Below are 24,877 nucleotides of genomic sequence, written 5' to 3'. Positions count from 1 at the left end.
ACAAGTTACAGGAGATAATAAATAATATGATTAACACAAAGTAATGAATGACATTGTTAGCATACAATATAAATTAGTAAATAATATCATTAATTTACAACATAATATAATAATAATAATTTATAAACAACACAAGTTTATGTATAAATAACATAATATGCGACATAAGTTATCAAGCAATATTATAATTGTTTGTTTGTTTATATTGCTTGGTATCAGTTCACATTAATTCTTTTTCTTCAAGTTTTGAAACCAGTTATTAAAGTCGCAGATTTCAGTATACCCGTTATTATAAATTTATGTAAGTTACCAATACAAATATTTAGGGTTCGAAACTCCTGTATTTCTTTACTTTAGCATTTCAGTTGTTATTACTGTTTTGAAAGTCGAAAAGTAAAGTCTAAAAAAATAAAAATCTAAAGGTTGTTGTATCAAAAATATCAGTTTTATAAGTGTTAAAATATTGAATTTACTATCGAATATTACTGAATGGGTTTCGACAGTTTCAAAGCAATTTTTATACGTTCTTTAGCCATAATATTCGTCACTGATGACGGTTACTTTTTTGTTGGAAAACTTATTTAGTCCTTCTTTCTTTACACAGGCATCTGTCTATTCTACCGCTGTCAAGACTTTAATAACCGTCTCAACCTTGATGTTAATGTGGCTTGTTGTGGCCTACCACGCTCTTGAAGTTCAGGTACTGTGAAGTGTTCTTGGTACTGTTTTAACTTCCTTTCTGAATAGATTTCATCTTGTTCTTAGCGTTAATAGTCTGTTCCTCCTCATCGATAACTAAGACATTTCAAAAATGTTTGTTCTTTAAAGATTTTGCTTTATAATCAATAACCAGTTTTTACATTTGCTAAAAATACAAAACAAAAAACGTTTAGAACAGGAAATACGTAGAACCTCCCCTTGAGCAATCATGGAAGAGATGATATGAGTGTTTGTCGTTGTTGTTTGTATATGTGTCGAGGGATTGTTGTGGGTATTTGCACAAAGCTACATAAGAGCTATCTGAGCTAACCGTTTCTAATTTTTTGAGTGACAGACGAGAGAAACTGCAGTTAATTAATAACATATCCCACTAATGTTGGAGCTACTCTGAATGGTGGGATTTGACCATCACTGTTATAACTCTTCCCAGGTTCCAAAGCACGGTGCTCGAAATTGAGAGAAGAGAACACGAAACATAGACCTTAGAACCTATGGTCTGACATGCTAACAACTAGGCCACAACGGCCTAGATAAAAGTAGAGAAAATCGTTTGGTTATTGGTAAATAAATACACTAAGAGGTCGGCTTGATCTGAGGAACTACTGCGGAAATCGTAGTTAATTATTTTACTAACATACATGCGTGTCTGGAGAAAAGATGTACTTGGATTCTACTAGATAATTATGCCTTAATTAATGACAAAACTAAGTATTCTAACAGAGACAAATCTCCCATGAAAATAGATCTCACTTTCGGGTTCATTCCACAGTCTTTCTTATTTCCAATTATTGCGTGCCCCATACACGTTCAGTGCAGTCTGGTCTAAACATAAGTACCTAACAGTGTTCTGTTAGGTATTATTTACCCCGTTGTATAATAAAACTTATAGTAATGTTGCTCAACGTAAAGTACGAAACAATCGCAAGGTAAAAATGTTTATTCATCCTAAGATGCGCAGATGGCCTAGTTGCTTTGCGCCATAAAACACCAAACCACCAATCATCCTAAGACAAAGACTTCTAAATTAAACAAAAGGATGAATTCGTGTTAGCATAGTATCGTAGTATATATATATATATATATACACGCTTACATAACACACTTAAGATGTTTTAGTTTGTAAAATAACCATAAGATTTTTATTTTCCGCTTTCTTCAGCGAAAATAACAAAGCTGAGTTATATTTATTACCTTTTTTTACGTTTCTGGTGTAATTTGCTTTTATATCTGTTTGAGACTTTCGGGCGACTGATAATGAATCAGAGTGGATCATACATTGGCATTATATCATATATATTGATTTTCACACTATACTCCTAAAAAATCCCCAGTAGCACAACGGTATATCTGTGGGCTTACAACGTTCAAAACTGAGTTTCAATACCAGTGGTGGGCAGACTAGAAATAGCCCATTTTGTAGCTTTGTGCTTAATTAAAAACAAAATCCAAAAATACTTCTATTGAAAAAATACGCCTTTTACACCTCTCAAACCCACAAAACTCACATTTTATCATTTGGGCACCCTTTAACACCTGTGTTGTGTTTTTATAAATCCAGTTTTCTTACAGACTAAACAGGTGTCTAGAAAATTTCATAGTCAAGCGTTATCACATAATTTTGTATAAATGTTACGTGTGTTTTTTGTGAATACACGCTCACATCAGAAAAACAGAATAAGAATTCGGAACATTTTGAGTCATATTTTGCACTTCTGTTTTGAAGGTGTCAATGAAAATGGACGTTCAATAGTTTCACTGAGCAAATTTGGAACTTTTTGCTTTAGTTGCTTACGTTTTTCATAGCTGAAATGGAATAATTTGTAGAGTTATTTATTTGATTTTATTAACACCATGAAATATGTTTTATCAAGCCCCGAAGTACCGAAAATGTAGTTTTTTTGAAGTACAAAAAAGATAAATGGGTGGACAAACAGGAAGAAGAAAATTTTATTTACGTGGAAGTTTTTAAACATTATACACACACACATATGTGAACGAGTAGTAAACTTGGCCCTGACAATGAACATATAATTTCTAATCTATAATATTACCAGTGGAAAGCAAAACATAATGTGTTACACGTATATGAATAAGAAACGAAGCTATTTTTAAGCTAAAGGTATTTATTGTACCATTTTATTTATAAATTCAATAGAATTTAATCTGTATGTCTCAACATCTTTATTTTTATCTATCGCAAGGTTACTTGTGCTAACCATTCCTATCTGTAATTTTAAACTACTGAAGACAGCTCACTACAACCCTTCATCCACGCGAAGGTGTTGAGTGTCATTCTTATAATGCACCCACAGTTTGTGGTATCACATGAATTCGAACCTAGGACAATGTCTCAGAAATCTAGAGTTCTGCTGCAGAGCCAGTCCTGCCCTGCCTCAGTTGTATGTGTTTGGATCTACAACACTAAATTATGGGGATGGATTCCCCGTGGTGGACAGAGCCCAAATAGTATATTGTGTAGCTAACCAAAGATTCAACTTGTTCCCCTTCACAAAATTAAAATCATTATTTGAATATCTGTTTATTGACAATGCATTCTTGTGAAGATAACTCTATGACTTAACCCAATGTGCATAGGAGGAAGTCAAAGTGCACGTGCCATGACCTTTTAAAGAGTGTCATTCAACATGGTATTATGCATTTCACACCAGACTTATCGCGTATTCATTTTACCCTATATCGCTGATGTAACGACAATATATGGTAAAGGAGAAAAAAATACCATGTATTACACACGTGGTTACTGACAAGAAACTGTAGATGCATTTAGAATGTTATGCAAGTACAGTACGCAAAGTACAGTATTTTTATTCATCAAATTGAGTTGTCTGAGGCAGGCTTGATGTCGGCAATACATAGACATCTCATAAGTGCAAATATGCTTGTAACATTTTTTTTGTGTGTAAGTACACATAATAAGTTTGGAATTATTATCAACATTCCTTCTACAATACAGAGTAAGTTTCCTGTCTTTATCTTAAGAACGGTGTTTCCATTTTCAAGTGTGAGTTCGTTAAATATAAATGCAATTACAAAGTTCTGAAATATACTATAGTCAAAATTACTTCACTACTACACTTAAGTTTCGCCTTGACCTAATGATAAAGAAGGTTTGTCACAAGGCAACCATTTACTTATTAAGACACGAAAATATGAAACAGTGATGTATTTACTGACAGAGAGACGAACACAATACAGGTTAATAACCTGCAATACGAGAAGTGACAAAAGAACAGTATTCAGTAATTCCAACGGTTCTGTACTATGGAATATAATGAAATGCATAAAGTACCTAGTTTTAGAACTGTTTATTTTGAACAACTTCATTTTCTACAGTTAAAATGTAGTCTTTTAAATATGCTTTGCTAAGTGAATTTTTTATTTAAACGCAAGTAATAAACATTTAAACTGGTTAATGAAATTAATAATTACTATACAATGTGAAATGAATAGATATTTACGATACATTTTATAAAGCTAAGAACTGAAATTTTCAGGTTTAAAAAATATTAATATAATTATATCTAAACAATGCAAATAAGTAGATGAGAAAGTAAAACATTATTCTAATGTAATAACAAGCTGTCAAACAACGATTTATAAGCATAATAAAGTTAGTTATTTACGGTGCAACATATTACACGTTTCAACATAAATCACTTTATTATGCTTATAAATCGTCGACTACTTGCTGCTTTCCAGTGGTTCAACGGTATGTCTTGGGACTCAAACCGCGAGAAACCAGCGTTTGATACTCGTAGTGAGCAGAGCACAGATAGCCTATTGTGTAGCTTTGTGCTTAATTGAAAACAAAAACTACTTGATATTAACGGAAATCAGTATCTTTCACAATTCAGATTTGCCTTTGTCACTAGGTGATATATTATAACAAGTTGGTAATATTAAGTTACATTTTGAATCATCACCAAATAACAATGTTATCTGTTAGTGCAGTGTTACCGATATCATTTATTGTCACCTATTTTTGTAAATTTTTATATCACTTAATACAGTTACTGTATCTTAATACTGTTACTGTATCTTCTTGTAACGTTGTCCTTGCATGTTACATTCCCAAGTTCTGTATTTTTAAAAATAAATTAGCTTTCAAGATAAAAAAAAACCAAAAAAAACGAGTTTTCTGCTCGAACCCAAAAGAGTATTTAGCATATAACATGCGAACATTCCTCTTTGGAAAGTCAATATTTACTTACCCAGCTCCTGCTGAGTTAAGAAGTAACCGGAACTAAGATAATGGAAAGTATTTAAACAGTGAACAAACCCCCTGAGGAGTTACATCACAACCGAAGTTCAACTATTTACCGCGATCACGTGTTCGGATTCGTAGGAACAACTGTAGAAGTAACAACCTTTTAACGCCAGATGACGCTAAGATCGCATCCATAACTGCACCTCCTCTGAGAAGCGCCAGAAATAGAATTTCATGATAATACTTGTGCTGGTATCTTTTGAAAGGTCAGAGGAACTCATATAATCGACATACTTTAATCTACTTAAACATACAATTCATTAAGAATGGCCGACATACTGTCGATAAAGTTTAAACAACGTGTTGTTTAATCATGTCCTTATCTGTTTGAGTGAGCTCTTTGGAAGCTGGAGTGAAGTAAGGCTTTTGTAGGTAACATACTTATTAAATATACACTTCAAGTAACGAGCGATTTTGTTGCCTTGCTTTCTCTGAAAGCATCATAATTTAATTTAGATTAGATTATAAAATCACTAAGGCTTATTCTCTAGCAATTCAAAAGTGTTAACGTGCAGACAAGGATAACAAAAAAAATTAAATTATGAATTATTTTTGTTAGTTTTATGAAAAAGGTCCGTAAACTATTTGCTTTCATCCATAATTCTAAACCACTGACCAGAGAGACGTTCAGCCAGACAGCGGCAATCTAACACCTGTCACTCTTATAACGCAACTATAGCTTAATGTGAAAAGAATATTTGTTGGTAGTGCACAGATTTGAACCCAACTCCAAAATCCAGACCTCTACCATAAGCCCGGCATGGCCAGGTGGTTAAAGTGCTTGACTCGTAATCTGAGAGTCGCGAATTCGAATTCCCGTCACACCAAACATGCTCGCTCTTTCAGCCTTGGGGGCGTTATAATGTTACAGTCAATCCCACTATTCGTTGATAAAAGAGTAGCTTAAGAGTTGGCGGTGGGTGTGATGATTAGCTGCCTTCCCACTTTAGTCTTACACTGCTAAATTAGGGACGGCTAATCCAGATAGCCCTCATATAGCTTTGCGTAAAATTCAGAACAAACCAAACCAGACCTTTACCACAAGCCCATGCGCCCATGAAATAATAAAATACTGTATAAAAATGTGACTATACTGATGTGGAGAATATTGTATAGAAAAAGTGTGTAATTTGAATCTTGAAATAAAAATCTATGTAAGGTTTGAAAATAGCAAGATTGTATTTTCCTTATTTCTTAAACTTGGAATTTTTAGTTCTCAACCTTCACGATTTACTGCTTTCTTTTTTATTTCAGAATATGAAGTGATTACAATTTTCTTAAAACGTCAATTTTTTTTACCGCGTTTAGAAACAGAGGAGAATCAAATGTGATTAAAAATATTTTAAATTCTACCTTTTGCATAGAAAAAAATTGAGTTGCTCAAGATATATTATTCTCAAATTATGTTTACTATGTATTGAATTACGTTTCATAGTATAGGATTGTTAGTTAGTTATCACCATTAGATTCCATCAAGGAACATAAGGCCGCAATCGCTTTCGGATTCTTCAACAGTTATGTAAGTGAGTAGGTTGTTAGCCCGCTGCACCAAGTCGTCCCTAATTTAGTAGTGTAAGACTAGAGGGAAGGCAGCTAGTCATCACCACCCACCGCCTACTTTTGGGCTACTCTTTTACCAACGCATAGTGGGATTGACCGTTACATTATAACGCCCCCACGCCTGGGAGGGCAAGCATGTTTAGCGCGACGCGGGCACGAACCCGCGACCCTCGGATTACGAATCGCACGCCTTACGCGCTTGGCCATGCCAGGCCGTTGTTAAGCGTAATTACTAAATACTGTTTCATTGTCGCTACTCATACTGTAAGCAAGTATTCTATTTCACTGTGTTCTTCTTACATCTATATGTATTGCAGAGGTCGAGAGAGACTCAGGGAGTGTTGAAAGCTAAAAAAAAAAACATTTTCTGACAGTAACTAGGTGACTTACCAGTTCAGTTTCTGTGTGTGCTTAGCTGACTACACTATGTAACACAAATTTTGTTCCTGGATAATATGTGTTATTTCTTAATTGCTTGTGTTGTAAAAGTACAGAAAATGACCATTATTCCCTTCAAACTTTGCTTTTGTGACCTCGATAATGAAATTTAGAAATTAACCAATTTTCTATGTAAAAACGGGCAAATTTGCACATTTTCATTTATATAAGGTCTGAATGAAACAACATATGAATCAAGATTTATATGTATTTATACTAAAGTTATACAAAAATGTTTAGAAGTGAGTAGTTTTTCGAGATTTGTGACTGTAATGTAAATCAGTTTCACGTATTAGCCCCAAAGTATAGTCTCCCATCATGTTTTCGTTATACGTTCCTAGGTCACAAAAGAAAAGTTTGAAGAGAATAATAGGTCTTTTCCATTTAATTTAGGCATAAGCAATTGGAAAATAACACTTTCTGCCCAGGAACAAGATAAAGTAAAAATTTTGTAACATAGTGTTATTAAATTTTCAGCAAAATCATTCAATAAAACCGTACAGTATTATAGTTAGAAGCCATGCCGCCATATAATAAATAAATAATAAACTAACATTTAAATATTTGCTCGATGATAATTTCACTAATGCCTACTGTAGTCAGCTTTAGGCATGCGCATCCCTTCATTATTCAAACACATGTTCAAACTGCGATATGTTTCATTGTAACACTTAGATACAATGTCAGCATGAGACTCATCAGATGTATTTGTCCATGCGTGCATAATAATAGATTTGAAAAACTTAAATTATGTATATGTGTATATATAATGCATGTGTCTATATTTGTGCGTATGTGTAGGCATAATTAAGGGGGTGTGAGAGGAAGCAGTTGTCCTCACCTTTTTGTGTGTGATAAATTATACACGACATTCACAATACTTAAGTCAGACCTTTCTGTCCCCCCACATTTTGGTTCCCATATCCTACCCATGTGTATATGTGGGTGTGCGTATACAAATGTGTGTTTTTAATCATTCTAAATACTCACTGTAATCTGAGGCTCGATAATAAACATTTACCGGTAATAATTTTAATACTACGTTTGAAGTAAACCCTCAAAAATGTTTGCTGTTCATTCGATAATCACGTCCCTGGGAAGCGAAACCAGCCGACAACTATTTTCAATTTTGTTCAATGAAAGTATAGTTTAATTTTTAGAATAATTCCGTCAGTACACAAAAGCAACATTTGTACTTCAAATATTAGTTCGTATTCATACAAATACTCATAAAAACAGGTTTCAGTTTCATTCTAGCCGGCCACAGGAATTACATCTAGAGTATGAGACGTGATAAACTCAGCTAGTCTGGACAAACGCAACCTTCAGTTTTACAGAATACACTTGTTTTCAGTTATTATTAATTATTATATTAATACCGTATTGTACCATTCTGAAGTTTAAGCTAAGAGATTATTGTTTAGAATTAAGCACAAAGCTACACGATGGGTTATACCACTAGAGGGCAGCTAAGATATAATTAGGAGAAAAATTTGGTTGAATCTTATTATTGAACGTAATCATCTCCTTTTTACTTGTTTGAAAGCAAAAAAAAGAAACAGTTTTCAAAGTACTGTTCTATTATTTTCAAAACTTGTTAAAATACTACAATAATTTCTAAAACAGTTCCGTGCAAATAAAAAATATAAGCACACAAATTCATAGCCAAAATACAAATTAGCCAAACATCAATTGCAAAAGGGATTAATACAAATAAATACGAATCGAACAAGGACAGCAGTAAGTCTTCAGATTTACAACGGTAAAATTACGATTCGATTCTCTTCGATAGACACAGCAGATAGCCCGATATGGCTTTGCTATCCACACACACACAAATCGAACAATATATTTTTGTTTGTTTTGAATTTCGCGCAAAGCTACACGAGGGATACCTGCGCTAGCAGTCCCTAATTTAGCAGTGTAAGACTAGAGGGAAGGCAGTAGTTATCACCACCCACCGCCAACTCTTGGGCTACTCTTTTTACCAAAAAATAATGGGATTGATCATCACATTATAACGCCCCCACAACTGAAAGGGCGAGCATGTTTGATATGACGGGGACTCGAACCCGTGGATTATAAGTCGAGTGCCTTAACCACTTGGCCAAACAACATATGACAGAGTTTCTCGTTGAAGATACGATTTTTTCATTGTGACGTACTATTGCTGTAATCCTAAGTTGGTGTGTCATAGCATGTTGTTGGTGTTATTATTACAGGAAATATGTATTGCATATTATATTTACTTTAAAATCATTTGCCATAACCTTCTGAAATACTAAAATAGCCAACACTGCCATCTGTTGTGGAAGTTGTAATTCATTGTTATCACTTTACTACCTTTATTTCTCTCTCCTTCTGCTGTGGCATTTCGTCTTGCAACAATTATGATGTAAGTCTATTCTATGGATTTGCTTAATGTTATTTTACGTTTCCTGTGCTCATATCTTAACTGTTTAAAAAGTATGTATAGAGAGAATACATGCACATACTTTTCCAGATTCATAGAATTAAAGGAATTGTCAAAAATATTACATAAAAATTAAGAATTCAATAAAAAAGAGAGAGAGATTCTAATGGACATTCTTTATCAGAACATTTTATTATATTGCGATAAATGTTATGATTGAATGATAAATTACAGAATAGAGGTTTGTAGACAACATATTACTCTCAACAAAGACGTTGGACTGAAAACAAAGTATTTTGCATAAAGTACGAAAGAACAGTTTCACTAACAACTGATCTGTAAAAGTGTCTGGTGGCTCAAGTGTAATCGTAAGGGCTCAGTAATGCTAAAATGCTCAAATACTTCATTGTGTGATTTAACTTTAAACAACAAGTAATAGAACATTGCAGTTTGGAAAATAAATTTAGCGCAATAAAACCACTTGTTTTCTAAAACAGAGAATTTGTTAATATTAAAATGTGATTTTGATTGTTTATTGATACGGAACAATTGGTAATTACAAACAAATAATAATATCATTTTGTGAATATAATCTTGGATTGTTTCGTCCAGAGACTAAAATGAGGATTAATCTTCCCCAGTTAAAAGTTTCATTCGTACAAATATATCCCTCTATTTTTGTTTGTACTTTTGGGTGAAAGGAATTAATAAATTATTTAATATAAAGGGATTCTAATTATTACGCACTCATTTTGTGCTGTCAAGGACAACCAATATATTGTCAATAGCTAAGTAATAAAATATTTCGTTCATATCTTTGTTTCGATAAAAATGTTAAGTACTAACAAAAAGAAAAACAAATTTATTCCACCTCCATGGGCCAGTGTAGATAGTCTATTGTATAGTTTAGTGCCAGTGTAGATAGTCTATTGTATAGTTTAGTGCCAGTGTAGATAGTCTATTGTATAGTTTAGTGCCAGTGTAGATAGTTTATTGTATAGTTTAGTGCCAGTATAGATAGTATATTGTATAGTTTAGTGCCAGTGTAGATAGTCTATTGTATAGTTTAGTGCCAGTATAGAAAGTCTATTGTATAGTTTAGTGCCAGTGTAGATAGTCTATTGTATAGTTTAGTGCCAGTGTAGATAGTCTATTGTATAGTTTAGTGTTAACAACAACAACAAAATTAACATTAATATTTTTTGTCGTTTTCATATACTTTCTTCAGTACCGTTTGTTTCACAAAACTATGTCACATAAAATCAAATAGTAATATATAAACCATGATTTATTTTTATTTATACGAACCATTCAACATTCGTAACATAGAAATTCTAACAAGGCAGCTAGTCGACATAATCAATCATTAAATCGTTGGTTACTCTAATCGAATGGTTGGATTTGTTTGTCACTCTTACGATACATTCACAACCCCAAAGTACGTGTTCCGATTTTTTTTTATCGGCGGTAAATTGCGTGAACCTATTAACCCGGACTCAAATCCGGAAGGTTAATCGCTGGTCCGCACTCGACCCGTACAATAATAATGTAATAAATCATGATTGTAGTAGCATTTTAATTATCATTCTTTAAACAATAACAAACAGTATTGTAATAATCCACGACTGCAGTAGTTTCCTAAGAACCATTTGATATGCAACAACAAACAGTAATGTAATAATCCACGACTGCAGTAGTTTCCTAAGAACCATTTGATACGTAACAACAAACAGTGTTGTAGTAAATTATGGTTCTAGAAAATTAAGCTTCCAAAATTTATTAGATAATAATTTACAAATATTGAATCACTAACGGTTTTCTTCCCCCAAATTTAATAGTTTCAAGTGTACAACCATTCGAAAGAGAAGTACTAAATTTTGGACATAAGTAAACTATATTGAAAATATGTTAGTAAAATATTTACTGTTTTCTTATATAAGATCCTAAACTAAAACAAGTATATTAGGTTGTAACTTATCACGTTAACTTAGCACAAGATAACAAATTATGATGTAACACAACATTAGCTGTTATCAGGAATACATTTAGTGGAGCTGCATCGTAAACTTTATTTAATAGCTTAATCGAAATGAACTTTACTTCAAATTGTAACAAACACAAACTTCGGAACCTTATCTAAGCTAAGTAACTAAAATGTAACACAAAACAATAATATGTTGTTTGACACAGTATCATTATATCTTTTCTAATTTCATGGGTAGAGTTCTTCCTTCGTTGTAGGCAGGCTCGTATTATGAGACAGGTAAAGTTGGCAACTGCCTGAAGCAGAAAAGTAGAGATGTTGCAGTAATATGATACTTGTATTGATAAATTGATTTGCCGAAGTCACTGTTCATTTGTATTGTAACCTCTCTTTCAGTGTTTCCTGCAGTTGAGCACGTCCGCTGCGAGTCACAAAAGGAAGTGTAATATATAACGGAACGCTTAGGTTTTTCTTTCATTTCAGTGAAATTTCTTTCTAAAAAAATACCCCAAATAAAAATATTATTATGGTATCATTTTGAAGTTGTGAAATGTTTCATGATAGTTAGAACAATAAATAAAACTAATATAACTAGCAAAGGATTAAACAAAGAATTTGACGAAAAATTTATGACTGATGAAAAGCACGATTTTTCTGATGCTAAATATTCGATAAGGAAAGCAGTAGTTTTAAAGAAAGCAAATTGGCCACCATAAGAAAAGAATCAAGAAACTTCTGCTGTTAAAACTAGAGATAAGATTAACTACAACTTCTTTCTTTGTTAAATAACAAAAAGAGAGAAAAAGGCAAAAATTCAAGCGAACCTGAATTGGATGACTTTGGTCCAAAATCGATTCAAAAGAGCGACAGTTAATAGTCGAAGAAGATTCGGTACAGTTGCAGACATATGATTTAACCAAACAGTTGCAGACATATGATTTAACCAAACAGTTGCAGACATGATTTAACCAAACAGTGACAGTAAAAGGAAATTGACAAGTTGTTACACAAAACTACTTGGCGATAGACAAGTACCAAGATAATTCTTCAATATTTGATGGTCACATGTAATTCGGTGTTTTGTTTTTGTACAAGATTTTCGGCGCAGATATTTTTTTCAAACGGGAAAAAAAGGCTTTAATGATGTTTCAGTACATTTAATTTTCCATGAAACACCAGGATATTATCCAGAGACATTTCAACAGTGGAAAGAATTAGAATACCGACTGCAAATGGGCCAAACAATTTATACGGAGCATTGGCAAGATGTAATTAAAAGATTTGTTTTCTTGAAACAAGTTTATAAAACTAAAAATATTAGCACTCGTGAAAGTCATAAGGTAGTTCACTACAAACTGCCTGAAATCTGTTGAATATTTTATCTTGGCTGATCCCGTCTTACCATGCAAATAATTCACGAATAATACCTTTGAAAGGGCGTCTAGAATGAGCTGATTCAGTTGCTACCCCAAAACATTTAAACTCTTGTACTAAAATACCGAGTATAATTTGTTCTTGCTGGACTATGCTTTGGTCAAAAACCTTACAAAATAAATAGCAGTAATAATTCGTCTTGTTACAACCAATAAGTCATCTGCAACTGAAAATAACGAAGTATCTACAAGCATATCGTCGTATTTTTGCCGCTGAAAAACACGTATCGTAATGATATGGCCGAAGGTATTCTAAGCAAACATAAGGAGGTGACACTATTCTAGAAGACTTATGAGATGGAGGGTGTGACAGTTGAAGTAACATGAAGGAAATAATTTTGATTATCAGAAAAAAAAGTTGCAGACTTAGATCCAAGATCATTTTTGCACCATGCAACGACACATTTTGAATCTCTTTGGTGTGGAAATGGTGAGATATTTCAACCTTTCTGAACCCATCTTGATTGGAAGGTAAAACTGATACTGCTCATGTACACACACGACTAATGTCCACCACAGAAGTCAACCTCACAGAAAGTAACTGTTGCCAAGATGCTTAGTTGCTAATGTACGTGCCGTGTTAATACATGAGATAAAACTCGTCAGCAAGAGAGTGAGTGGTCTTGACATATATCGAACTATTCCGCAAAAAACAACGAAAAACGTATCAATCCTGTGCTGATGAAAGCTTTGGAAAACTAATAAAGTAAGTACTAGACGGTTTCTACAGTATCAGCAGATTTGTTAAATAAATAGAGACAGCTTCCTTATCGAAGTTACATAAACCTATTGTTGACCTCAAGCAAAGTTTCAAGGTCAGTTTCTTTAACAAAACTGTCGACACGGCCAGGAAATCCGAAGGAACTTCATTAACACAACTCGTTGTTCAGTTTCTTCTATAGTACATTACTAACTGGTTGAAAATAAACCTTAAGGAAGCAAGTAAAGTGAAATGTCCGCAATTTTAAAAATGTTGAACTCGTATGGTAATTAAATGCTCGCTGTTATATTTCCTTCGACTTTGTTGTCTTGTGGCTTCGTTGTTCAATCAAATGAAAGTATAACTGGTAAAGGAGAGTAGACTGAAAGCTTGTCTAGAAATGCTAAATAGCTAACACCGGAACTTTGTAGTATAATTAGAAGCTTTTAAAATTACATCCACGAAACCTAATTTGTAGCCTTGTAATAAGAAACGACATGCGCTTATACTGATTTATTTTATCATTCGCTATGCATTCATAAATACCCTTTAGGTGATATTTGCATTTTAAATTATGCATATAATGAGTAAACACGAAAACGTTTATATTATAAAGCTAAAGCTATTGTGATTCGTTACTATTATCATTATATAGGGTATTTTCCACATTAAACTTAAGTTTATGGCTCTGGGACTAACCTATATCTACTAAGTTAGACGAGCCAAGTAAAATTTTTACCATTTTTTTATATTTCTTATATTTGAACATCGGCTTAAACGAGTGTTAATTTTACCACAGTAAGGACATAGAGTGTTGGTTAGAATATTTAAAATAATAATTTTGCTGCAGTTAAAAGGTTTGCTTATTTGTTTGAGAATTAAGCACAAAGCTACACAATGGGCTATCTCTGCTCTGCCCACAAAGAGTATCAAAACCCGGTTTTTAGCGGTGTGAGTTCGCAGACATACTGCTTTGCCACTGGGAGGCATAATTAAAAGGAGTACATCGCTAAAATAATTACGAATTAAGAATTATTATGTAATTATTTAAGAGATTTATTATTTTTAATTGTATATATATATATATTACATAAATGCCATTTTTAATTATTCATATCTGCTTTTATTGTTTATTATTTCTAATTTAATTTTATATTTTTAACTTAATTATAATACCTGATCGACATTGGTAGCTTTGTATACAGATTTATACCTAAGTCTCCTGGTCTGGTCGAACTTTCTGATATGTTATATTAGGTTTAAGACAGAAAATATTGTTAATAGCAGAGTTGTTCAACTGGAGAAATAATACGTTATTACAATTTAAAATAAAATATGTTGGACATTATATTTAATTGGCTATGTTTATTTGTAGGTATATATTTTTAGTTCTGATCTACGTAGGTAATTTTCTTTGATGAGAGGATAATATTAAGTTCAGATTTTCACTTGAATATTTCATGTTTTTATAAACTATTTTATTAACGAATATTGTTTTGTAAATTTCAAGTAGTTTTCTGAGTCTAATTAATTTTAAATAACAAAATATCATGTCATATTTTCCCTTTTACTAACCTTTGAGAAAACGACTTTGATGCCGTTTCATACTGTCAAAAAAAGCACTGCTCCACTGTGTACAGTTCTGTAGAAAATGAGAAATCAAATATCTCAAAGCAAATGGTTTAATTTTTGAGTATACTTTAGGCAAATTAATTAAACTGTATTTCATATCGTATAGCTCTATGATTATAATTATTAGGACTGCTACTTGTAGTAATTATGTTTATGAGCAACTGACGAAAATCTAAGATATATATATATTGCTTAAATATTATGCAGGGTAATACAAAAGTACCATACTTCTTTTTAAGTCATATCCGAACAACTCTTCGAAATGTGTATCGTTCATACCAATATTAATGAATATTGTTTTGTAAATTTTAAGTAGTTTTCCGATTGTAGTTAATTTCAAATAACAAAATATCATGTACAGTTGCTTTCCGTTTTTGACTATTGTAGCAAATAGTCATGTCGCAATAAATATTAGTTAATCAAAAACTAAAGATTTAAATGACAAGCACCTGTTTTAATTAGAATGACGTAGATTTACTCTTCATTACTACTCAATAGATTTCATTAATATTACATCAGTGTAATGTACGTAACGTTGTTTCAGGCACTGTATTTTTTGTTTCCTTTACATATGTTGTAACCTTTTATGTGATTAAATAATATTTTTAAAACTAGTGTTTTAAATTTGCAATGAAAGTTATGTTACTAACACGAAGAACATTAAGAAAAAGTTCATTTTGTAGCGTCTAACCTTCATCAGTACACTTAGGATCCATATTGAACTCGATAATAAATGTTTGTTAATATTTTTCCACTGACCAGTTATATTTTTATTTATTTTTATGTAATTGTCACATTTGCATCCTTTGACACACACAAAAAATTAAAACTTTCGATGTTTTGCAGTCGAATAATTTTTGTGAATAAAAAGTTGCAAGGGATCCGTGCAGGCCCCAAGTAACACACAGATTTGAAGCTCTGTGTCTTCATCTGGCATTGTGTGTATGAACTTAGAGGCTATCCATTGTGATAAACAGTGATTACCTATTTAGATCTTTCTTGAATTGAAGTAATGCGCACAACCTACTCCAGGGATATCCCCAGAATCCCCGTGAAATGCAGAAAGGCGTCAAATCTGCCTTTGAAGATCTGGGATTGCTTGACACAAGACAGCATGCTGCTCAAGGTGGTCCAGCAACAAAAAAACGATGTAACATTTGCCGAAGAATCACGGATAGGAATGTCCGTCAAACTTGTACAGCATGTGGAAACCATGTCTGCACTGATCACTTCACACCCAGTGTACGGTGTGATGAGTGGTTGTAAAATGACTGGTAAAAGATATGAGAAACACTTCATGTTCACTCAGAATAAGTTGTGCTTAGATGTTGTATAAAATTTGGCATTAGTTCAGCTCTGAAACAAAGTTTGATGAAGTTCGAGAACTGCAAACGCTTATATCGACCGTGCCAAAACGAATGTTTGAAGTTATTCGCAATGGCGGTCGTGAAACTTACTACTGAGACCTCTTGTTGGGCATTTCCTACACTTTTTAAGACTTGTTTTTGGTATGGTCTTAAACTTTTGACCAGCTAATATTTAGGTTAATTTCACAGTGTTCACATATTCTCTATTAAATGCTAAAAGGTTTTTTATTATTTTCCCTTTTCTTATTTTCATCTTTCGAAGCTCTACTCAAATAAGTGGTTGAGTCTAACAACGCAAAATGCATATTTTTTTTTTATGTTCATTGCCCTTAAGATTTTGGCCAGCAGTGTATATAATGAATGTGCAACATATATATGTATATAATAGATATACAAACAAAAAATGACTTATTAATATTTAATTATAGTTTTTGATTGCTTGATAACTGTAGTTAACTAAGCTCTTACAACAATTACGAGCTAAATACAAAATATTTAACTCCCTGTTCTTTTCGACTTTCAGATCTTTACACGTATTGTATAAAAACATCCTAGCAGGTGGTTAAGGCGCTCGAATCGTAATTTGAGCGTCGCGGGTTCGAATCCTCGTAATACTAAATATGCCCGCACTTTCAGCCGTGGGGGCGTTATAAAGTGACGATCAATGCCACTATTCTTTGGTAAAAGAGTAGCCCAAGAGCTGGCGGTGGATGGTGATGACTAGCTGCCTTCCCTCTATTCTTACATTGTTAAATTAGGGACAGCTAGCACAGATAGCCCTCGTGTAGCTTTGCGCGAAATTCAAAAACAAACAAAAACATTCAAGTCCTCTGGTAAAATACAATGCTAACTAACTATATGTGTTAAGAATTCCCAGGGAGATATCTCTGTAGAATCCACGTAATACAGCTAAAAATGATATATATCAATTAAATATTGAAATCTAAAACTTCTGGCAATGTAAATGTTCCGATTTGCGAAACGTCGAACACTTGTTTTAAAATTCCTATTTTTTTAGTTGTTTTACATGGAATTGTCTATGTTATATAACACACACTGGATAAATAAACAGTCACTTCATGTGTATCTTATATTCCCAACTTCGACGATGTTTACTTTGTGCGTTCTTAGTGAAATTAGTTCTCTACATCCTTGAACAAAAATTGCAAAATTATTTCATTAATATTATTCAGTAAATACTGAAATATTAAGAGTTTATTTCTCTTTGTGGTAACACTAGCTTATCACTTGACGTCAGGTCAGGCTTAGTCTAGTGATGAGTGTGAGTAATTCGTGACCCATTGTCTCAAAAATGTGTGTGTAACCCAGTGTGCGCTACTCAGTCAAGATTAGCTCAACAGATGGCAGTAGGTGTTTGTTGACTAGCTACTTTCCTTTTAGTCTACTCACTTCAAAATTACTGTGCATAGAGTGTTCTTCTGTAACTTTAGACAAAAATACTCCAATACAATAAAATTGTGACAGATCAAAAGTGAGAAACAGCTAATTTTAAAACGAGAAAAATTGCTGGTGGGAGGCACCATTGGGCACTCAATATCGGGAAAGGAAATTTTGTTGCATCTGCGTGCTCACTCAACCAATCCTTTCGAACTATTACTCATTATTATGTAATTCATCTCTAATGCTACATCAATTTTTACAGTGCATTAGTTTCTGACACCCAATTTCCATTATCTGAAAACACATTGGGATAAATTTGTTAGACGATCCTTTAAGGACAGACGTTGGCTTTATTGCACGCATGTGTACAGACACGCCAGCCTACAGATGCGACTGGTAACATTAGCTTATCAGTAAGAACGATATTTATAATATACATGAATCAGAAAGGTTTTGTTAACTATCGAAAAAAGAAACAAATTGTATCAATCTCACTCTTAACCTACTGGTAACTTAATTGTTATAGAAAATCAGATTATTTCGCATAAAATATACAAAATAAGAAATAACAAACACTTCTGTTAAAAATCCTTTAGTATTTTAATTTAAGATACTTCATTATTATTGGGCCCGGCAAGGCTAAGCGTGTTAAGGCGTTCGACTCGTAATCCAAGGATCGCGGGTTCGAATCCCGGTCGCACCAAACATGCTCGCCCTCCCAGCCGTGGGGGTGTTATAATGTGACGGTAAATCCCACTATTTGTTGGTACAAAGAGTAGCCCAAGAGTTAGCGATGGGTGGTGATGACTAGCTGCCTTCCCTATAGTCTTACACTGCTAAATTAGGGACGGCTAGCGCAGATAGCCCTCGAATAGCTTTGCACGAAATTCAAAACAAACAAACAATCATTGTTGTTATTATTTAAATTATTGTTATCACCATAAAATTTCCGGGCACCGTTAGAGGGTTCAAAGGCCCCCTTATGATTCACAAAGGTCTCGCACCTCTCCATATTCTCTGGGTTCAACGACATTGAAAATCTATTCACACACCCTCATGTACGTTATAATCTTCATGATGTTCCATGTTATGGGGGTGGGTAGCTACTCGTATAGATAAGGACACGTGTCTGCCCGCTTTGAGGCAGACAAATTCACAAACAACTTGGATTAATATATAATGATTTCATTTCTCTCTCTATTTAGGGCTAAGTATGGTTAAAATATCACCAGTAAAAAACAAGTTTATTCAAACTTAAAGGTAAGTTGTATATACTAGCGTAAAACACCCGTGCTCTGCTACAAAATTCGAAAGTTCCATTATGATTTGTAAAGGCCACAATGTTCCGATCAAGCTCATTCGTTATCCTCAATTACTTCTGTAGATATCAAATGGTATCCATGCCCGAAAACAAATCCCGTTTGAACACGTGCTAGTGGTACCTGCCACGTTTGGTCCCGCTTACTTGAGAATGGAATTGTGAACACAATTTCAAATAAGGCACTCTCTGAATCCAGAGGAGTTACAGGAAGCTAAAATCCGGTGTTCGATTCAGGTTCAACAATCTTGAAAACCTACTCTTTGACTCTCATCACATTTGTGATATCATTCTTATGCATTATAACCCCCTTAGTACCCCAAATAAATAAGAGCAGGAGGTTAAGCCACATAGGTAAGGGCAACCTCGTTGCCCCAAGTGTGTCTGACAATTGTTGGATCTAGTAGCTACAAAACTGTGGGAGGATTTTGCGAACAAAGAAATTTACATCACATACCACCTGAATTAATACAGGATAGTGTAGAATGATGTTGTTTATTAATTTATTTTCCTCTCGCTCGTTTCATAAAATTTTAAAATGAAAAATGAATTAAAAATCATAATAACATAAACGTAAATTAGCTTGAATTGTATGTTTAAAATAAACATCATGGATACTAGTAAAGTAACATATACAAATACAGTAGTCCTCCCTTTATTTTGTGTTGTTATTAGACGTGCAAAACTTGGTCATCGTTTTAAGTGGATTCTTATATGTCTTCAGATCAAAACAACAAAGATGACTATGAATTAAATTTGTTGTAATATTTTTACAACTAAAATACATTCATGGTCTCGTTTCCATTGTTTTTAATTTCGCGCAATGCTACCCTAGCGCCATCTGGCTAGCTGTTTCTAATTTAGCGGTCAAAGACTAGAGGGAAGGCAGCTAGCCATCACCACCTATCGCCAACCGCTGGACTACACTTTTACCAAGGAATAGTGGGATTGAGCATCACAATATGACATCCCCACGGCTGAATGGGCGAGCAGGTTTGTTGTGACGAGGGTTCGAACTCGCGACCCTCAGAATGCAAGTCAAGCGCCCCAACTACCTGGACATGTTATATGGGCTCAATAATGGTTAATAAATTGCATTGAACAAAAATTGTCCTGTCGGAACTCAATATATTAATACTTATAACTTGTTTTAAGATATTTTATTAGTTATTATTCACAGTGTGATTTTTTATAAAGTCCGTTTTTAAACACACACTGGTTAAAAGTTAAGAGTTACGATAAGAAACTTATAAAAAGATAAACTACCTTGCAATAGTATTGTTCTAATGAAGTTTCATCATTTGTAACCTGAAAATGCATGAACCCGTGTACATTCACGTATACCTCTTGATGAATATCCAATTCACAAGGTTGGCTGAACTAATTATGTCTTACCGATTTATTCTTTGAAAGATACGTAATATCATAAAAAGAGTTATAAGAGACTGGATTACCAACATCATTGTCTGAGTTACAGCTATTGTGAACTAACATACTTATTAAAAAACTAATCATACAGAGAAACTTGAGTAAAACACTTAAGGAAATCACCCGTAAAAATTTGTACTTTGAAGAATTCTGTTGTTAAGGTTGTTAACTTAAAAGCAAGGATTCATCGTCACAAAAAACTGATAAATTTCACTAAACCACGAATGTGTGTATTGATTACTCACGTTACTGACCTTTGACACAAACAAAAGGTACATTATGAGAATATAAATAGCCAAATAATAAAGAAAATCAAACTGATCAGTATTTGTGGTTTAGATTCATTTTTAAGGTGTTTACAAAATAGCAACACATCAACAACCAGATTAACGAGCTACGTTTGTTATTAACTTTACAGGTTATGTTTAAATTTTGAGTTATCGATTTTATTGGGTATTGAATGTTATTGTCATTAAAGAATAAGTTGTAATAAATGTTTAGTATTACTTAATGATGTATCATGATCAGAGAATTCACAAATATCACTGAAATAAATGTAATAATGTTATTTATTTTTTAGTCGTTCATCCCAATCTAACCCTGAAGAGGATGCATATACCCTGAATGGGCTGTCATTACCTAGCTTGTTATTTTTTGTGTTTTTTATCTATTTTTATTTATTCGTTTTAAGAGTTTCGTGCAAAGTGAAGCAAGGGTTATCTGGCGCACACTCGTACGTAATTCGGCACTGACAGACTAGAGAAAAGCCATCTAGTTACAGTACCCACTGCTAACTGTTATCTACTCTTGTATAATCGACTGGTAGCGAACATGCTTACCCTTTCAGCCGTGGGAACGTTATAATGTTGCGATTAATCCCAATTGCCCTTTTTAAAAACGTAGCCCAAGAGTTGACAGTGGCTGGAGTTGATTAGCTGCCTCTACGCTACCGTCGGTTCTAAATTAGAGATGGATAGCAAGGAAAGCTCTAGAGTAGCTATGCGCGAAATTCACAGAACAAACAAACAAATCGACTAGTGAGATGAAACTGTCAATTTTTAGCCCACTTATAGCCACAGTATGTATATGTGTGTGTGTGTGTCTTTCTTATAGCAAAGCCACATCGGGCTATCTGCTGATCCCACCGAGGGAAATTGAACCCCTGATTTTAGCGTTGTAAGTCCGTAAACTTACCGCTGTACTAGCGAGGGTCCAGTATGGATATGTGTGGAGCGCATACTTGCAGCAACAACAATTGCGAACAATGAATTCTCGGATTCACTAACAACCAACGCACGCTCGTTCTTTTACTTTCTAACCCAACATTTTTTTTTCAAGCATTATGAACTGATTTTTCATTATCAGAATTTTTTTACCTTAAATTATCAGTAACAGAGTTCACAAGAATACTGTAATTGAGATGAAACATAAATTATGAGAATCAGTAAAGCGTTAGTCTTGACGTAGCGTAATGAGGAACTGTTTTTAATTACCGTTTTCTGGATACGTTTGTTTAATTTCTTACAAATGTAGTCGTCTTGAGAATTCTGCTATGAATTAAATTAATAAAATTATTAAGTCCATGATAGCGCACAAATTCGTATAGAGGTTCGAGTGACGAAAAAACTCCAGTTTTAGAAATGCATTAGATTAGGAATAACTCAAGAATAGATTATTTGAAACGATTGGTAATTAATATATACAAAGTGTGCAATATACCAGCCTATCTGAGCTTTTGTTGTTACTTATTATTCACTTGTAGAGCTATTTTCAGGTTTAGATTATTTGTTTCTTTGCTAAAGTTTGGCACCTCTTAGGCCCTGAACAATACTGGTAAAGAGTCAATCTTAACAGCTGTTAAGTCATGCAAGCAACCGATAAGCCCTGTATGATATTATTGTCTGAAATATCTTGGATGATGAATAGTGTGTATTCGTTTCTTCAAGAGGACATAAATGAAAACTTCTAGATAAATACTTTATTTTAGTTCTATTATTTTGTGAAATAATCTACTATATATATAAAACGTGTCTTTAAATCGGAGTATCAATTACTTAAATATATATTTATAGCTTTTATCTACCCCTGACTTAAGTTTACAACTTTAAATAAAAACATTTTTATAGTTTTGTTTTATGTGACGTTTCGGCTCGACGCCCTTCATCAGGCAGTAAAATCTGTGTTGCAAAGGAAATAAGATGAGTACAACCTAACTTCTTTGTAACACGGTCTTTACTGTCTAAGGGTGTCTGACTGAAAAGTCGCACAAAATAAAACTAGAAAATAAAAGTCTTCATTTAGACATGTCAAATTATTCTTTATCTTTTATCTAAGTTTCCTTTGTCTACCTTATGTACCGATAACCTAATTTACTAATCAAGTACTAAACTTGTCAAACCAGATAAAAGTAATATGAATATACATACCAATCAAACAGTGGAAATAAGATAATTAGTAATTTATGCAACAAGATGTAGATAACATAAATAATCATTAGAGACATAGGTATCCTCATTTTTCTTCGGGTTATGTAATTTCCTGGTAACATTCTTGGAATAATATGGATTCTGTAGTTATGTTCAGGTTCTGTTATGATGATATTCTTAAAGACATGTAGTATTATATTTCTTGCTTTCATGTTCTATCAGTGTTTAATAATATCTTAGTATTATTAAGGATACTCTAGTTACACGCTCTTTCAGCTTATGGCGATATTTTAGTATTAATAGTAATACTCTAGTTACAGGTCCTGTCAGTTTCTGATGATATCCTAGTATTAATAGGTTTATTTTAGTTACAGGCGCTGTCAGTTTATAACGAATATCCTAGTATTAGTAGGAATATTTTAGTTACAGATTATGTTAGTTTCTTGTGATAATTTAGTATTAATAGGAATACTGTAGTTATAGGTTCCGTCAGGTTATAGCGATATCCTAGTATTGATAGGAATGCTCTAGTTACAGACTCTGTCAGTTTATGGTGATATCCTAGTATTAAAGGGAATACTTTAGTTTCAAGTTTTGTCAGTTTCTGGTGGTATTCTGATATTAATATGAAGATTCTACGTACAGGTATTATTAATTTTTGGTGGTATCCTATTAGTAACAAGAACTATCACAGAGATTGCATACCCTCGTCCGCAGCTCGTTTTCGAGATTGCATGTGTTTATATTGAATAACTTTAAATTTCTCCTTCAAAAACACAGAAAACCCTTCTGAGATTCAGAATGTTCTTTTTTTTGTAATGTGATGATAAGTCTGAACTTTAATTTGTAAATGAATGTTGGTACAAATCCGATCACACTTTACAAGAGTTATTAAAAATGTCCTGTCTTTCTATTATAAAAAAGGAAAAAGTTATATATTTCTTTTATAGTTTTCTGTTTACGTGTTGCATTATATTTATAAACAGTAGCTGCTATGTTTAAATTATTTCACTGTTAAAAGTTTGTTATTATACAGTGTAATAATCACCTAAATGTTACTTAACGATTTCTAATACTAACTTTTTTTGGTTCTTCGTAAAACACTGCATGTGTTTTTCTTGGGTATTTTCTTCAAAGATAATGGATTCAATAAAAACGAAATTAACAAAATGGAATATTGGCCTTTCTGTTCACAAATAATAATCTCGAATCTATGAAAGTGTACTTTAAACAGTCACTGTGAAAAATAATTTTGACGTTATAGGAAATCGCTGATTAACTTTCACTTAAAACAGGGGTTCGCAACCTTTTGGCACTCGCGACCCCTTACCTAAAAGTTTGAAACCCATGTGACCCCCTACTTAGGGCTTACTATCAGCAGCTTAATTTTTCTTTTATTTTCTGTGAAGGAGAGGGAAAGAAACATCTAAATAATATTTTAAAATTCTGTAATTATTTATTAGCAAATTCAATCACATTGGCTCAACCTGAATTCACAAAAAGAACATATATTTCTTAAAATAATATTAACACAGGTTTGAACAGCTATCCAACCCAGCTAGTGAGATGCCTGATGTTGCATTTCAGCAGCAAGCTTTGAAATTCGTGGTCGAGCGTTTGTTAGAGCCAGTCTCATGTCATCTCCAACATCCAATCTGTTCCTATTCTTTGTTTTTATATTGACAAGAGTGGAAAATCTTGTCTCACACAAGTAGGTAGAAGCAAATGGAACAAGGACACGTAAAGCTATCATGCTGACTTTGGAGTAT

At 33.3% G+C, this 24,877-nt stretch overlaps 1 protein-coding gene across 7 annotated transcripts in view; it reads left to right on the top strand.

The window, feature by feature from the left end:
* Positions 1–24,877, top strand: part of LOC143249507 (small conductance calcium-activated potassium channel protein 2-like) — a 234,467-nt gene that overhangs the window by 177,863 nt on the left and 31,727 nt on the right. For all 7 annotated transcript variants that reach the window (XM_076499477.1, XM_076499475.1, XM_076499474.1 and 4 more), the window contains one exon: positions 605–700. In XM_076499477.1, the coding sequence (XP_076355592.1) occupies positions 605–700 (96 nt within the window). The remainder of the gene's footprint in view (positions 1–604; positions 701–24,877) is intronic.

Source organism: Tachypleus tridentatus, chromosome 4, assembly GCF_004210375.1.
Source record: "Tachypleus tridentatus isolate NWPU-2018 chromosome 4, ASM421037v1, whole genome shotgun sequence".
Classification (NCBI taxonomy): domain Eukaryota; kingdom Metazoa; phylum Arthropoda; class Merostomata; order Xiphosura; family Limulidae; genus Tachypleus; species Tachypleus tridentatus.
This window is presented reverse-complemented; position numbering and strand designations above follow the sequence as displayed.